The sequence below is a fragment of the Lemur catta genome, chromosome 1 (assembly GCF_020740605.2).
Source record: "Lemur catta isolate mLemCat1 chromosome 1, mLemCat1.pri, whole genome shotgun sequence".
Lineage (NCBI taxonomy): Eukaryota > Metazoa > Chordata > Mammalia > Primates > Lemuridae > Lemur > Lemur catta.
The window spans coordinates 241,248,279-241,264,627 of NC_059128.1; the positions used below are offsets into that span (position 1 = coordinate 241,248,279).

Here is a 16,349-nt window from a genome sequence, read left to right on the forward strand (position 1 = left end):
AAAAAAAACACAAATGGTGCTGGGATAACTGGATATTCACATGTGAAAAAATGAATTTATGCAGACCACGTAAATAGGTGGAAAACCATACCATGCTCGTGGATTGGAAGAATCAACATTGTTAAAATGTCTATACTACCCAAAGTAATCTATAGATTCAATGCAATTCCTATTAAATTACCAACATCATTTTTCACAGATTTAGAAAAAATAATTATACACTTTGTATGGAATCAAAGAAGACCCCGTATAGCAAAAGCAATTTTAAGCAATAAAAACAAAATGGGAGGTATTAATTTGCCAGACTTCAAACTATACTACAAAGCTGTGGTTCTTAAAACTGCTTGGTATTGGCACAAGGGCAGGGACACAGACCAGTGGAACAGAACAGAAAATGCAAATATAAAACCATCCTCATATAGCCATCTAATCTTTGACAAAATAGACAAAAACATACTCTGGGGACGAGAATCCCTATTCAATAAATGGTGCTGGGAAAACTGGATAGCCATATGTAGAAGACTGAAACAGGACCCACAGATTTCACCTCTCACAAAAATCAAATCATGGTGGATAACAGATTTAAACCTTAAATGGGAAACGATTAGAATTCTAGAAGAAAATGTAGGAAAGACTCTTACAGACATTGGTCTAGGCAAAGAATTTATGAAGAAAACCCCTAAGACAATCACAGCAACAACACAAATAAACAAATGGGACCTGATTAAGTTAAAAAGCTTCTGCACAGCCAAAGAAACAGTCACGAAAATAAACAGACAGCCTACAGAATGGGAAAACATTTTCGCATACTACACATCAGATAAAAGACTGATAACAAGAATCTATTTAGAACTCAGGAAAATCAGCAAGAAAAAATCAAACAACCCTATCACAAAGTGGGCAAAGGACATGAATAGAAATTTTTCAAAAGAAGATATAAGAATGGCTAACAAACATGAAAAAATGCTCAACATCCCTAATCATCAGGGAAATGCAAATCAAAACCACAATGAGATACCATTTAACTCCAGTGAGAATGGCCTTTATCAAAAAATCCCAAAACAACACATGTTGGAGGGGATGCAGAGAGACAGGAACACTCATATACTGCTGGTGGGAATGCAAACTAGTGCAACCCCTGTGGAAAGCATTATGGAGATACCTTAAACAGATTCAAGTAGACCTACCATTTGATCCAGCAATCCCATTATTGGGCATCTACCCAGAAGAACAAAAGTCATTCTATAACAAAGACACCTGTACCCGAATGTTTATAGCAGCACAATTCACAATCGCAAAGATGTGGAAACAACCCAAGTGCCCATCAATCCACGAATGTATTAGTAAACTGTGGTATATGTATACCATGGAGTATTACTCAGCTATAAGAAATAACGGTGATACGACATCTCTTTGGTTCTCCTGGAGAGAGTTGGAACCCATTATATTAAGTGAAGTATCCAAAGAATGGAAAAATAAGCATCACATGTACTCACCAGAAAATTGGTTTCCCTGATTATCACCTAAATGCACATCGGGGAAGGATACCAATTGGATATCAGACTCAGACGGGGAGTGGGAGGAGGGGATGGGTGTATGCCTACATGATGAGTGCGTTGCGCGCTGTCTGGGGAATGGTCATGCTTGAAGGTGCTGACTCAGGGAGGTGGGGGGTGAGGGAGGTATGACTACATGGTGGGTGCCAGGTGCACTATGTGGAGAATGGACACACTTGGGGCTCTGACTCAGGGGGCTAGGCGGGACACAGACAATGTATATAACCTGAGCTTTTGTACCCCCATGAAGAGCTGAAATAAAAAAAAAAAGAATAAAAAACAAATAAATAAAAATAAAATGTAACAATACAAAAAAAAAATGAATTTAGACCCCTACCTCATGTTCTATATAAAAATAACTCAAAATGGATCAAAGACCTAATATGAAAGCTAAAATCATAAAAACTCCTAGAAAAGATAGGGAGAAAGCTTCATGACCTGGGATTTGGTGATGGTTTCTTAGCTATAACACCAAAATCACAGTCAACCAAAGAAAAAATAGATAAATTGGACTTCATTGAAATTAAAACCTTTGGTGTTTCAAAGTACAATGTCAAGAAAATGATAAGACAAGTCATAGCAAGTGAGAAAAATATTTGCAAATCATATATCTCATAAGGGATTAATACCTAGAATATTTATACAGAATTCCTAGAACTCAAAAATAAATTTTTTTAATGGGAAAGGCACTTCAAAAAGTATGCACATGGTCAATAATCACATGCAAGGATGATGAACATCATTAGCCATTAGGGAAATGCAAATCAAAACCACAATGATACCACTTTGTATCCACTAAAATAGCAATAATAATAACAAAAAATAGCAAATGTTGGCAAGGATATGGAGAAATTGGAATCTTTGCACATTGCTGATGGTGTAAAATGGTGCAGCCACTGTGGAAAACAATTTGGTGATTTCTAAGAAAGTTAAATATAGAATTACCATATGACCTACCAATTCTACTCCTAGGTATACACTCAAAAGAAGTGAAAACAGGCATTCAAACAAAAACCTGTGCACAAATGTTTATAGCAGCACTATTCTTAACAACCAAAAGATGAAAACAACCCAAATATCCATCAGCAGATGACAGATCAGCAAAATGTGGCATATCTATACAATGGAATATCATTCAACCATGAAAAGGAATGAAGTCCCAGCCATGAAAAGGAATGTATGAAACTTGAAAATACACTAAGTGAAAGAAGCCAGACACAAAAGTTCACGTATGGTATGACTCTGTTTACATAAAATATTCAGAATAAGTAAATATTCAGAGACAGAAAACAGATTAGTGGTTGCCAGGGGCTGGGAAGAGAGATGAAAGGAGAGTGACTGCTTAATGAGTCCAAGGTTTCCCTTTGTGGGTGATGAAAGTATTCTGGAACTAGATAGAGGTGTTGGGTGCACAATACCATGGATATACTAAATACCACTAAATTGTTTGCTTTAAAATGGTTAATTTTATGTTATGTAAATTTTATCCCAATAAAAAATAACTAAAAGTAGACAGAGAGATAGACATATTTATTTCAGGTCTCTAGAACTAAATGAGATTCAAAACCAAGATTTCATTATGGATAATTGTACAAATGTCTACCATATATTGGTTGACTATGGCAGTTACAGTGCTTAGGAGTTTCCTTACAAAGGCCCATCAGGGATGTATTGTTACCCTCATTTTAATGTATTATTATCCTCATTATCCAGATAAGAAAATTGGGTAGTTTAGTGACTTGTCCGTGATCACACGTCTAATGAATGAAATCTTACAGGAAATAAAACACTTAGTCTATAGTATTGAATGAAACATTAATTCCTTTTCTGTTTTGAAATTTCAAATCTGAATAAATCAGGGAAAACTAAGTAAGATTTGTGCTTTAATCATGTGTCCTCATGTCTGGATTCCCTTTAGTTGGAAAGAGAATTACCATCTGCACAATCTGACAGATGTAGCACCATGTGCTAGGTACTTTATCCTTACTCGTGCACACAGACTTCACAATAATCCTTAGTCCTCAAAGCAACCTCAAGAAGAAGACATCATTATCCCTTATTACAGAGAGGAAGACTGGAACTCAGAGACTTCAGTATTACAAAATGTCAGGATGAATAAAGTCAGATTGTAAACCAGGAGTGTCTGGCTCCAAAAACTTTTTGTTCTTTCTTCTACAGTCTCTTTCACCATACAGCCTTTCCATATGGGGCACTGTGAAGACAGTGTCCTGGATAACAAGGTCGGTTTGAGTCATCTCAGCAGCTCTGATGTGGTTTGAACAATCTGTTACTGAGATAGAAGTTGTTCCCATGAAGACAGGGTCCTATGTTACCCTCGAAACACACATCACAGACTGGCAGCCCCTGAGCCACCTCTAATTCACAGACATGACTTGTCTGGCCTGTACATTTTTAAGAATAATTTAAATTAGTTGCCAACACTTAAAAAAAATATGGAACATCACACAAAAGTTTTCATTCTTGGCTTTTTTGTCAAAATAGAAATATCTGGCAAGATTAGGCCCGTATTCCCAGGTGGCAGACATGAGTGGAAGCATGTACTCTATGTTGATTCTCCATTCACGTTATCTTCCTGACCAAGTGGAGCAATGTAGACCAAAGTTTTCTACTTTTGTCCTGGCCTTGTGTATTTTATTCATCAACCAATGTCAGAATCATAATTTTTCCTAAAATATCATATTAGTTGAACTAATATGGTACTTTATAATAAATTCTTCCTGCCCGTCTCTATATCCCAAAAGACAGAATGTATTTGTCGTCTATTTTAGAGATAGGAAAATTAAATAATGCATGGCCCTGCCCCTCCATCCCCAAACACTTGCAAAGATGTTTGCATAACTGCTGCTTTGCCTCACCCACCAAGGGCTGGGGCCTCTGCCTTAGAACAGGGCTACATTCTAAAGGGATGAGGTGTCAACACCTCTGGCAGAAGACACATCTGTCATTAAGTTAAAGAGTCTGCTCAGAAATTGCAGGTAGAGAATGCCACCCAGCTGGTTTGCCTGCTGCTTTGGATATGTAAGTGTTTTGCAATATGCCTTTGTATACTGCTAGGAAAGCTCACTGTGGGACCAACTGGTCAGAGCCCAAGTCCCTGAAGCTCCAGAAGGAAGCAAAAATTTCTAGGTCCTCTGCACTCATTGTTTGAAATGACAAGAAGGAAACTCAAGTCACATAGTCAGCTCCAAGTTCAAGGCCTTGGCTGTTTCAGCTGTGGTATCAGGACCACAAAATTGTTCTTCTCATGTCCTCCTCTCACAGCAAATTCAAGGAAGTTGACAGAGAAATTCTGTGTCAAGAAAGGGCCCTTCAAGGTGTGGGTGAGTGTAAAAAACTATGGACAGCTCCCTCGTTCCCATCTATCAGTGCTGCCATGTTCCTCCAATGCCATCCACACTGTCCATCCACCGCTGCTTGGGAAGTGATGTGTTCCAGCTGCCAGAGGTAGGGGTTAGCAGTTGTAGGGGGGGTAAATTGGGTCCTCCCATATGCTGCAGTCCTAACCCTCAGTGCCTCTAAATGTGACCTTATTTGGAAATAGGGTCTTTGCAGATGTGATCAAGTGAAGGTGAGGTCCTACTGGGTTAGAGCTGGCTTTAAATCCAATGAGTAGTGTCCTTATAGGAAGGCCATGTGAAGACAAAGGAGCACAAAGACACACAGGGAGAACATCATGTGATAGCAGAGGCTGAGACTGCACTTAGCTGCCACAGCAGGAATGCCCAGGATTGCCGGCAACCATATAGGAGAGCAGCGTGGGACAGATTCTCCCTCTGGACCCCTGAGAAGAAGTCAACACTGCCAACACCTTGAATTTGAACTTTTGGCCTTCAGAAGAGTAAAAGAATAAATTTCTGTTGTTTAAGTCATCCAATTTGTTATTACAGCCCAGGAAACTAATATAACAGTCAAGACCAAAATTAGCAAAAGAATATCACTCACCCTAAACCTCAAGCCTAGGCACATCCCACGGCCTTCTGATTTCAAGATTGTTCTTTTTAAGCACCAGAGGAGGAAAGAAAAGCTTCATCTTTCTCTGCTGCATCCCTTTTAACAACAGGATTTGTTCTGTAAAATTTGCATTCAGTCAAAAGGCTGCAGGCTCCTCACCCATCTTTCAAATCCCAACTTGACTTCACCTTTTCCTGGAAGCTTTCTTTGCCCTCTTCCTCTGGGTTAAGCAACCAGCTCCTCAGGGCAGTATGTGCTTTCAAAAGTGCCCAACAGTGAAAATTACTACATATCAGATCTTATGGGAGGCAGCTACAGTAGTGTATAGAGATATGTATATAATTATATGTATTTATTTTAAAACAAGAAAGATTGGAAATAAATGAGGTCAGCATCCACCTCAAAAAACTAGCAAAAAAGAGGCACAGATTAGCCTTACAGTGAAACAATAACTGAAAGTAAAGAGAAATTGATAAGTCCATAATATAAAATTATAAAAGACTTCTATTAGAAAGTGAGAGATCAGATGAAAACCAATTAGGAATATAAAATATATTTCTTAAAACACACACACACACACACAATGAAAGAGTTCCAAGTTAATATTTTGGTATCTTTCATCCAACCATCCACATCAAATGTTCTCATTCAGTCATTACCCAGCGTCATCGTTTACAATCAGAAACTCTGGTCCTTATGTCTAGTGGCACTTACCGCCCTTTATGCCATGATATTGCAGCAGTATTGAGAGAGCATTCTATGGGAAATTGGGACAGATTCCATGATCACAACCAAATAAATAAAAAGCAAGTAACCTCACAAGTTTTGAAAAGGTTATTATTATACTTTTTAACAATCTTTCCCCCAACCAGGGATTTTCTAGTAGTATGAAAAGGAGTATTCAAATGCTTTATTCTAAAAAGATTCACATTAACCAACATAATATTTTAAATTCTTTAGAGAGTTAGTCTGAATTCCTAAGTCAGCCTCTACTTCTGTTACATCTCCTTTACATATGAATGTAAAAGTTCAGTACAATGACCGACATATAGTTGTTTCTCAATAAATAATAATTTCCTGTCTTCCCCGCCTTCCATGTATTTCTCTAACTTATCACCCATTAGTCTGTAAGCTGCTTTAGCAACAGGAACTGCTTCTAACTAAAAGCGTCAGCTCAGAGTTCCTACGTAATGGCTATTCAGGTGTGAGATGAAGGTGTGCACACTCCACTTCCTTCCCAGCTGCTCTGACAATGCTCCCACCAGGGCCACCAGGCTACTCTACGAAACATCACCTCTCAGAGGCCCACGTTCTCATGACAGGCAGCACGTAGGAGGGAAGTCCGTGGTGTCGAGAGCAAAATGCCCCATCAGATAAAGAGCAATTACAGGCACAGACACCAGGTGCATTTACTTGAGGAGCCAACTCACCTGAAAGAACCAGCTCGCCTGAACTAGGATGAGGCTTGAACGCAGAAGTTCCAGAAGTACATTGTTCTGTAAGAGGAACTCCAAGAAGGTGACCAGGCCTGTCAAAAAGATGACCAAAACCAGCAGCCCGTGCACAAAGATCTCCAGCATTTCCCGGCCATGAGTGTGGTTGTAGAAGATAAAAGCTGAAAGGGGGAAAAAAGTTTGTCTTTTTCAATGAAACAAAGGCCACCCACTGTTTCTCTCCCTCTCTCTTCCCACAGAATTGTACACACACAAAGCACAGGTGTCGCTGATTCCCACAGACTGCAACTCTGCCGCGTTTCTGAAGTCATCACTGCCCCTTTGATGGAATCGTTGAAATATAACCCTTCTTTTCTCTTCCCCAACCTTTATTCTCTCTAACACATCTTGACATTTTCAACTAACTATATTGCAAAGCATCTTCTATGCAAGATGAGGAATGATAAGCACAAAGAAGCAGGGGAGCAAGAATTAAGATGATACACAGATGAATAAGCTAAAGCCTCACCTTAAGGAATTCAGTCCACTCATAAATTATAAGGGCGGACTGTGACAGTGGGTATGAAAAGATGCTCTGAGAAGCTGCCAAGAAACAGAAACTAACTGCATTTTTCATCCACTGGACAGATGCCACCTTCATCTTAATCCTTTTCATTTGTATAAAAAGAAAAAGATGTTCATTCAAAATATAGCAACACCCTGAGATAACAAGAATTCAGGCTATTAGCTGTTGGGACACATCTTTTATCTAGCCCTTGTTCCCAAAGAGGAATGGCCAACAGTTTTATTTTCAGATGCCAGAAGCAACATGAGTAGGGAGTGACTCCCTTCTGATTAATCTGGGCCTTATTTAATATCATGATCTATTTCTTTTACCTGTAATAAATGAAAACAAATCATTAAACACTTGTTTGCTTTTTCCCTCCTACAGGAACTGGGAATTGAACTAAAAATATTGTTTTAATTAACCTCTCAAAATTATGACCTCACATTTTCATGTGGCTGAATTTTTTGAACCCTACTTATTACATAATGACAGGGTTTTGCTATATCAATATGAAAAGGGCTAGTTAGTAGATGGTGGAAGCTGTTCTGTTGTGAGTGGTTGCCTCATTTTAGGATATTCATGCTTCATTAACTGAGTTCAGTTTTCAGTTGATAAAAGTGGAAAGAACGTTAATCTTCAGGACAACGTAGACATAAGTAACTATCGAAAGTGGTTCTTTAATACATATGTGAAGTGTGAATAAAGCACTTTGAATGAGTGTGCTTGCCCAATTCTACTAAATGAGTCAGTAGGGAGGGAAGATCTTTGTCATCCTGCCTAGGACACCCATTATGGCCCAGGAAAATGGTGCTATATCAATCAAGGCTGCACCAAGACACCAAAAGTATATTATTATAAAGGCCTACAAAAATGCCCACTAATAAAGAAAGGTACAAGAGAATACTCACTTATACTTACCCTCTACAAATAAGGCGTTTGACAACATTAACTTGGGTAATGAGGAGGGAAGTGAACGGATGGTGAAACATAAGATGTCTGCCACGCCCACCAGCCCAAAGAAGAAATACATAGTGAAATGATGCCAGTTAAGGAGGTGGTTCCACTGGCCCTCTTTGTATAAGATCAGGTGGGGCCCTCCAGGAATAAACTGCTCCCCAGCCATGCCTGTAGAAGAACATGTCACAGTATTAGCAACCCTTTCCATAACTTTACCTAGAATGCAAGAAGATGCAGGAAGATCAGCTCATTGCTCATTTCAATCTATTGTCGTCTTGGGACATCAATTCCTCTATCTAGTATGTTCCCCAACAGCTGAGCACTGGTGCTTTAGGGTTGTTGTAGAGCTTCAGATGTTGTCTCAAATAACCATTTTTAGTCAAAGGTAATGAATTGAGTCAAAAAGCTCTTTCAGATCTTCAATACTGATGATCTTAGTTCCACTAAGTTCCACTGACTATCCAATCTAATGACTAAGATAAATCCTGAATAATTTGGGGGCATGGATTTGCAAGATTAGTCCTATGCAGGCTGCTTACTTCCTTCATAGATACTATTATGCGTGTCTGGGTAGCTGCCATGAAGTAGGGGGTTGCGCTTGGTCCCAGACAAAAACACTAAAGAGTTCAGCTTTTCCTCAGTTAAGGATAACTGAGAAAGCCCAGACGGATAAGCATATGATCTAGTCAGTTATGCAAACAGTTACACTTTCTTAGTGATGCTGCTTTCTTTGTTACTCTATAGAATTTGGCAAGGAAATTTCTCTCTTTGGAAACACTACTCTGTAATTTGATGATCATAGCAAAGACATATTGCCATGAATAAAGCACAAAGAAATCTAATGGGAAAATAGGAAGTTTTACCTTTTATAAAGGAGAGGCTGCAGTGGAACTCTTAAAAACACAGCACATTTTCATGGAATCGTCATAGTCAGTGGAAAGGCCTTAGTAAGTCATGTGGCCTAACCTCTTTCTCCAATTTAGGAACCAAGGAAGGATGAATACAGGAGTCAAGATCTTCTATAGCCTATCAGCAATGATTTCTTATTGAAGCTTTTCCATAATCACTTCATTATTTTGCTGTTGTTTGCAAAATGGTTTTTGATTTTGAATGGGGTTGTTGTTTCAGGGATCACAACAATAGTTATAAAATGATTTCAGAAGCTCCAACCAATTCTATAAAGGAAATTTACCTTAACTGCATAGGCAAGTTAAGTACTATGACTAATTCATAAATAGGCCTTTGTATAAACATGAGTATTACCTTCCTAACAAATTATTAATATATCAGAGAGAAATTATAATTAGAATGTGTTGAGATTTTTTGATTAAAAAATTCATTTTAGCAATTTTTTGACTTTGTATTGGCTCTTTTCTTTATATGTGAAAATACTCAAAAGGAGAAAACAGAACACAGAAAGGTTCCACTCACCGGTTAAAGCCATGCCAACTAATGCAGTTCCTTCCAAAATTTCTAATAGATGGAATAATGCTTTAGAATCAAGGCAGAAGGTTTGCTTTTGGTTTTTGCAGACATATTTCAGAATACTCCTTGTACTCCACCAAAGACCCATAATAAAAAAGAAGATTCCAGGGAGGGCATGACCTTTGAAATTCCCTGTGGCCTACAAGAACATACAGAAGATAAAAAACATTTTATTACCGGAACCTGGACAAAACATCAGTTGTCCCCTAAAGTATACTATCTTCCAATGGTTATGGATATATCACTGATTCAGAGGATCCTGTATTACTGTGGCCAATAATAGATCCACTACAATATCACAAAAATACCAATAAAAAGAAAAATTCACATTTAATAAACACTTAACCATGCTCTGGTCACTATGTCAAGTGTTTTACATACGATCTCCAATCTAATTTTTGCAACTTACCCTTGAATGGGGGATTATTATCCCATTTTCTATAGGCATACAGCTTTAAAAAAGTTAAATGCTTACTCAAATCTCACAACTATTAAGCAAAGGTTCTGTTGTTTTTAATACAGAGATCAAAAAGATTTCTTTAAATGACAGTATGCACTTCATCATACAGTTGCCCTTCAAGCATATTAAAAGGAAAGTAATAAGAAAATATTACCTTTATGTTTAAAACTTGAAATGATGTGAAATGGCCTATAAAATTTTTAAAGTAGATAATTTCAAAGTATCAAGCATCAAGTACATGGAGGTGCCCAGTAGTGTTCATCCAATATCTGTGAGCTGCTCCCCACTTTTCCCAGCCTCTCCTCCAGTTGGATAGGAACCATGTTTTAATTCTGGCTAATGGACTGTGAGCAGAATTGGCACGTGTCACTTTCAGGCTGGGTCAGTTAAGAGTCCACATGACTCCTTTATCTCTCTCTCCCCCTGCCTGGGCAACTGTGGCATGGCATACCTATAACACAGAGGATAACCAACCAGCTTGCTTCTCATTTTCCAAGAAAGAACATTTATTGCACTACCCCACTAAAACTTTCTGGCTTATTGAGAAAACAGCTTAACCCCACCTTGCCAGAGACCAAGCCAAAACAAATTGCAAATTTTGTTTATACTATTGCCATTTGGTGGATTCACCTCTGGCTAATAAACAGAAATACTCTCCATTTTTGGTCAGTGTTATGAAAAATTAGCCTTGAATTATGTGAGTTTTTAATTATATGAGCAGCCCTTTGTTCAGTGTTTTATACCATCAACAGAATAATGTAGAGAGAATCCAGATCATCCTTGTGGATCTGACACAAGGCCAGATCTAAGAAAACTCATAAGAGGGGATTTCAGAGTTGCCCCTGGCCCAGCAGACGTCTTTATCTCTGTGGGTGAATACAGGGCTTCTCAGTTCAGGACAGACCCCATTGGATTATTTCCCTACCCCTCTGGCACAAACTATGAAGCTTAGGGGGAAACAGTGAAGCTGACCCAAACACTAAGTCTCTTAAACCTCCATTGAAGACTCCAGATGGACATTTCAGGACACCCTCAAATCATCCAAACTGTCCAAGAGATTCAGACTCAATATATTACATAGTTCTAAGCTCAGGTTCTTGTCCTAACTGACTTCAGTGTTGTAGTTTGAGGCATGTCCCCTAAGCTCTCTAACCTTAGTTCTTAGTTAATAAAAGGAGGAGTTGGGCCTAGCTGGTACCTGGAGTTCCTTCCTCCTCTGACAGCCTCTGATTTATTATTCTAACCACCACCTGACCAGTGTTATTGAGTTCTCCTGTTTGTTTTAGTTTAAGCAACTATATATTGAAAAACTATATTGAAAAATTATATTCAAAAACACTTCTATATGAGATTGAAAAATACATCCAAATTGTAAAATTGTTTAACTTTCCTAGAAAAGAATCTTACAGGATTTAAGGAATCTTAAATATTTTTTATTTCTTAGTACAGGAAGCCTACTTGCAGGATTTACCCTGAAGACATAATTACAAATATAGGCATTAGGAGAATGATTAAAGAAATTATGCAAACACTATAAATAAGGTTTTCAAATAACTTAAATGATAGGGAATATATTTAGTGAAAAGAATAGGATAACAAAATGAGGGGATGGGTCTTTGGATTCAGATCCATTAGGTCTGAATTCCAACTTTATCTTTTATTGTTTATATGACTCTAGGAAAGTTATTTAACCTCTTGGTGCCACAGTTTCCTCTTCTGTAAAATGGGACAAATAACAGTCCTTACCTCACAAGATTAAAATGAGTACACCAAAGCAGTTATTAATAACTCACAGTGCTATTAAATAAGCTCATGCCATCCTCAACCCATCTCAAACTACCAGAGTAAAACAAGTAAAACCAAATGAACAATTCTACTTGGACAGTAACTACAGAAAAGCAAGACACATTTATACAATTCATTCAGCAATCATTCATGTACTGCCTATAACATTTCTCTTGCTGTTGTCTGGAGGGTTAATGGGATCTTCAGTGGTTATCAATAGCTCGACTCCAATTAGACAATAAACTTGAAATGAGGAGCCATAAAATCTGTTCTTCTTTCTATTCCCTATTGGGTCTGGGTAGTGCCTTATATACCATGAGGTTCTAAACTGACAAGAGTAACTAAGCATTTCTTATAATACAAGATCATATATTTACAAAACATCTCTACTCTGATGTCTCAAAGGCCATTCATACTCAACATGTCCCCAAATCAAATTCATCATCTTATCTACCCACCCACTGTTAGAAAATACATTTTTCCAGTTACCTATTTTGGTTGACAACACTGCCATTCACCACTTGCACAACCTTAAAATATGAAAATCATCCTAGAGTTTGGCTACTTCCCTAACAACTAGTTGGTTATTAAGACATATCATGTCTGCTGCCTAACATCAACCCTGCCCGACCCCTTGTCCCCTAGGAGAAGGGGCTGATCTCTCCAGCCCCTTCAATTTCGCCTGCTTGGGAGGGCCCTGTTACGCCTTCTCAAGGCACTCAGTCCTCACTTATTGAATTCTTCATGTTTTTAGTTCTTGAGGTCTGTCCTGCTCGTTAGCCTCCATGACCATTACTGTATTGTGAGAGGCTTTGTAGCAAGCAATTAGGGCCTTGCAGAAGTTAGGGGCCTGGGCCATATCGATTGCTTTTCAAGGATCCTGGTATATTGAAAATGGGAGAAAATGGCAAAACAGACTATGCAAAAATTGTGTTTGCTTTTAAATGTTTAGAATTATCTAATAAATACTTTTACTATACATGCCAACATATTGCCTACGTTGTAGACAACATGAAATTTTAAAATCTGGGCCCTCCCTGAATGCTCAGGTCTGGGCCAAATAGTCCTTCTGCCCCACCCCCATGAACAGCAAAGAGGCTCCTGCTGCCCCAAAAGCTGAAAGGATCAGTATCTCTCTGCACTGGGATGTAATAAGGTGGCAACGGGGAGTAGTTCAAGAAGGATATCAGTTGATAAGAGTGGGGGAAGAAATGAGTCCTTCCTCCTTCAGTTATTGAACCTTTTAATCAGAAACAATCTGATGGTTCCAATCTTTCTGTGTTTAAAGATCCAAACAATACAAAGTCAAAGCAGGCTTGCTATATTTGCCTGCGTAAGGGAGCAAACAGACCCAGTTATCCCTAGTAATGAAAATGACAGTCATTTTACCTCACTTTCATTGTCAGAGAAAAAAACTGCCCACCTCCTCAAACATCACTTCACTTTTGTCTCCTAGAGCCATTACCCATACATCTACCTTCCTTTCTCCGCTTTACTATTGCCTGCAGGGACAGCTCACTGCTTGGAAAAGACAAGGACAGTACCGTGGAGTCTGCCCAATGAGCAGACACATTCTCCTCTGAGGGAGAACACAGGGCTTTTCTCACCCACAACGTAGAACATACTTGTGGGCAGTCCATGGAAACCCCAGGGAAAGCACCAAGGCAGGAAAGGAGAAGGCCCTTCCTGAGCACCCTTCTGGCCTGATGCACCACTTGAAACCTCCTGGAGAAAGTGGCTCACCCAGACCTAGCATGATTGACTACAAGATTGAATCACTGGCTTCCAGATGTGGTTCATCCTCAAAATTCTTACTCTGACCCCATCCAAAGAATCCCTCCGCTCATAATGACACCAAACTCCTGCAATTAGAGATAATATTGGGCAAGGCCCAAGTTCTAACTCAGGTGTTCAGCATTAATTCCCAGGTGTTACAGCCACACAAACAACAGACCAGGTCTACACACCGAAAGAGGAGAGAATTCAAAGTACCCCAGAAAAAGAGATGTAATAATTTCCTTGGTGGAATCACCGCCAAATAGCTAACTTCAACATAAAATGAGTACCATTCTGATAAAAAACCTAAACTAAAATTTCATCTAGAGCCACCACCAAAATAAAGTAGTCCTAAGTCTGAATTAGTGACTCATATTTTAAGACATATGTGTAAATTATAATACACTAAACAAATTTGAAATATTTCTTGAGCTTTACTTTACAATTTGCCTTAACACTCAAAGCAAAGCTACACAAGCATATATATGTAGCCTTCATATTTCTTGGTTCTCCATCATTCTGTACCAGCACTTTCTCTCTCCAAATTCAACTGTTTTGAATAGGTTTTCTTAAATTACCCTTACCTTCATACTTCCCTCAATGTGAAGTCCAATGCAATTGTCTTCTCTCAAAAATTTATAATGTTCCAGACTCCAGAGGGAAAAGCAGATGCTGACTGGCCCTAGGTCTAAAACTTCGTACTCTTCCTCCTTTCAGACTAAACCACCTAGCTCATATTTCCAGCATGAGCAGATAAACCCTCAGACTATGTCACAATGCATTTAAATTCAGGGTACACACCCTTTTAACCTCCTGCCTCCCTGTCCAAACATTGTGTCACAGAGCAGTTCCAGGTTAGATCCCACCTACCAAGCCACTAGCCTCAGTCATGTGCCACCTGCTCTGAGAACCAAAGCCAGAGAAGCACATTACCTCTTTTGTTCATGAGGAAAGAAGACAAATGGAATGATTCCAGCAGCAGTAATATAATAGGTCATGTTTTATAGTCAAAATATTAGCAAGCTTTCTGTGTACCACTCTCCACTCATGTAACTCTCTGCATTTTAACTCATTTAATCCTCACAAAAAACCTCTGAAATAGATATTATTATCTCCCCCATTTTACAGATGAAGAGACTGAGATGCAGTCAGAGATTAAGTAAAATATCCAAGGTCATGCTGGTGATAAGTATTGGAACTGAGCTTCATACCCATGCTCAAGCCTAATACCTCTCCCACAGTGGTACCATAGAGTTAAAAAACACGTGACAGACAGAAATGGTATTTGAAATAAATATAACTTACAAAGGATGAGTGGCCAGAATGTAACTTTTTAATTAGGAATCAGTTTAGAAAAGAACAACTAGGATTAGGATCACGATGGCCAACTAGACGCAGGTAGCGTGTGCCTTCTCCATAGACAGGACACGGAATAGTAAGCAGACTCTCACATTTCAAACAGATTGTCAAGGAGACGATGCTAGGATTCACCAGGGAAGTAATGGGAAGCACCAAAAGTGGGCAAGGAGAGGGATCAGGGCAACTTGCCCAGCTGGAGCGGCTAACAGCTGGGAGAAGCTCCTGGATGCTGTGAAATAGTAAGAGAGGAGCCACCAGGACTCCACTTTCCGAGAGGAGCTTTTACAGTCTTGGCTACAAGAGAACCCCTGACACACACAGGTCTCGGACTTACACAGGGAGATGCCTGGAGATTATACAGAGACACTGTTCCCTAAAGGGAAGTCACGAGGAACTCCACAGGCATCTGAACCTAGAGCAGCTTGAGCCAGGTGCCGTTCTGAGACCTAGACACCAGGGAACCAGGGGCACGCCTGTAGCCACTGCAAGCCTCTGAGGAGGGATAGAGGAGCCCAGGTGCTCCCACACACCCCTGGGAAGGTCTCCACTGCCCCACTGTGGGCTGCAGTCAAGACAGACATGAGTGGGCAGCATTCTCCACAGTTTCTCACCCATTCTGCCTGTCTGGGTGCGGCCTCAGTCGTTCTGGTTGCAGGTCCAAGGTGCCATTTTGTGAGTTTGACACTGGACAGTGCCCTGCCCTCAGGCTGTGTTTGGGCTTGACACAGCTGCAGCCCCTGCCTGAGTAGGGGCAGGGAAACGAAGCTTTCCAGCACACATCTTGGATGGTGCTCACCATCCTGCTGCTGGCTGCTCTGGGACCCAGCTTTGAGCAAACTACTCTCCCCATCGCTTCCTGTCCATGCAACCTGCCTAAGAAGGGACCCGCCCTCTCTGGCCACAGGATGCTATTTCGGGAGTTTTGAAGCCAGGCAGTGACCTGCTCTTGAATGAATTTGGGCTGATACAGCCCTGCCCAGCTGAGGAGCGGCAAGGGA

General features: G+C 39.7%; 1 protein-coding gene across 1 annotated transcript in view; it reads right to left on the reverse strand.

The window, feature by feature from the left end:
* The window catches only part of LOC123648890 (transmembrane protein 45A-like), a 35,161-nt gene that overhangs the window by 6,373 nt on the left and 12,439 nt on the right, over window positions 1-16,349 (reverse strand). The window contains exons 2-4 of the mRNA XM_045566829.1: window positions 9,918-10,110; window positions 8,448-8,654; window positions 6,959-7,143 (exon numbers count right to left, since the gene is read on the reverse strand). Of these exons, the coding sequence (XP_045422785.1) occupies window positions 6,959-7,143; window positions 8,448-8,654; window positions 9,918-10,110 (585 nt within the window). The remainder of the gene's footprint in view (window positions 1-6,958; window positions 7,144-8,447; window positions 8,655-9,917; window positions 10,111-16,349) is intronic.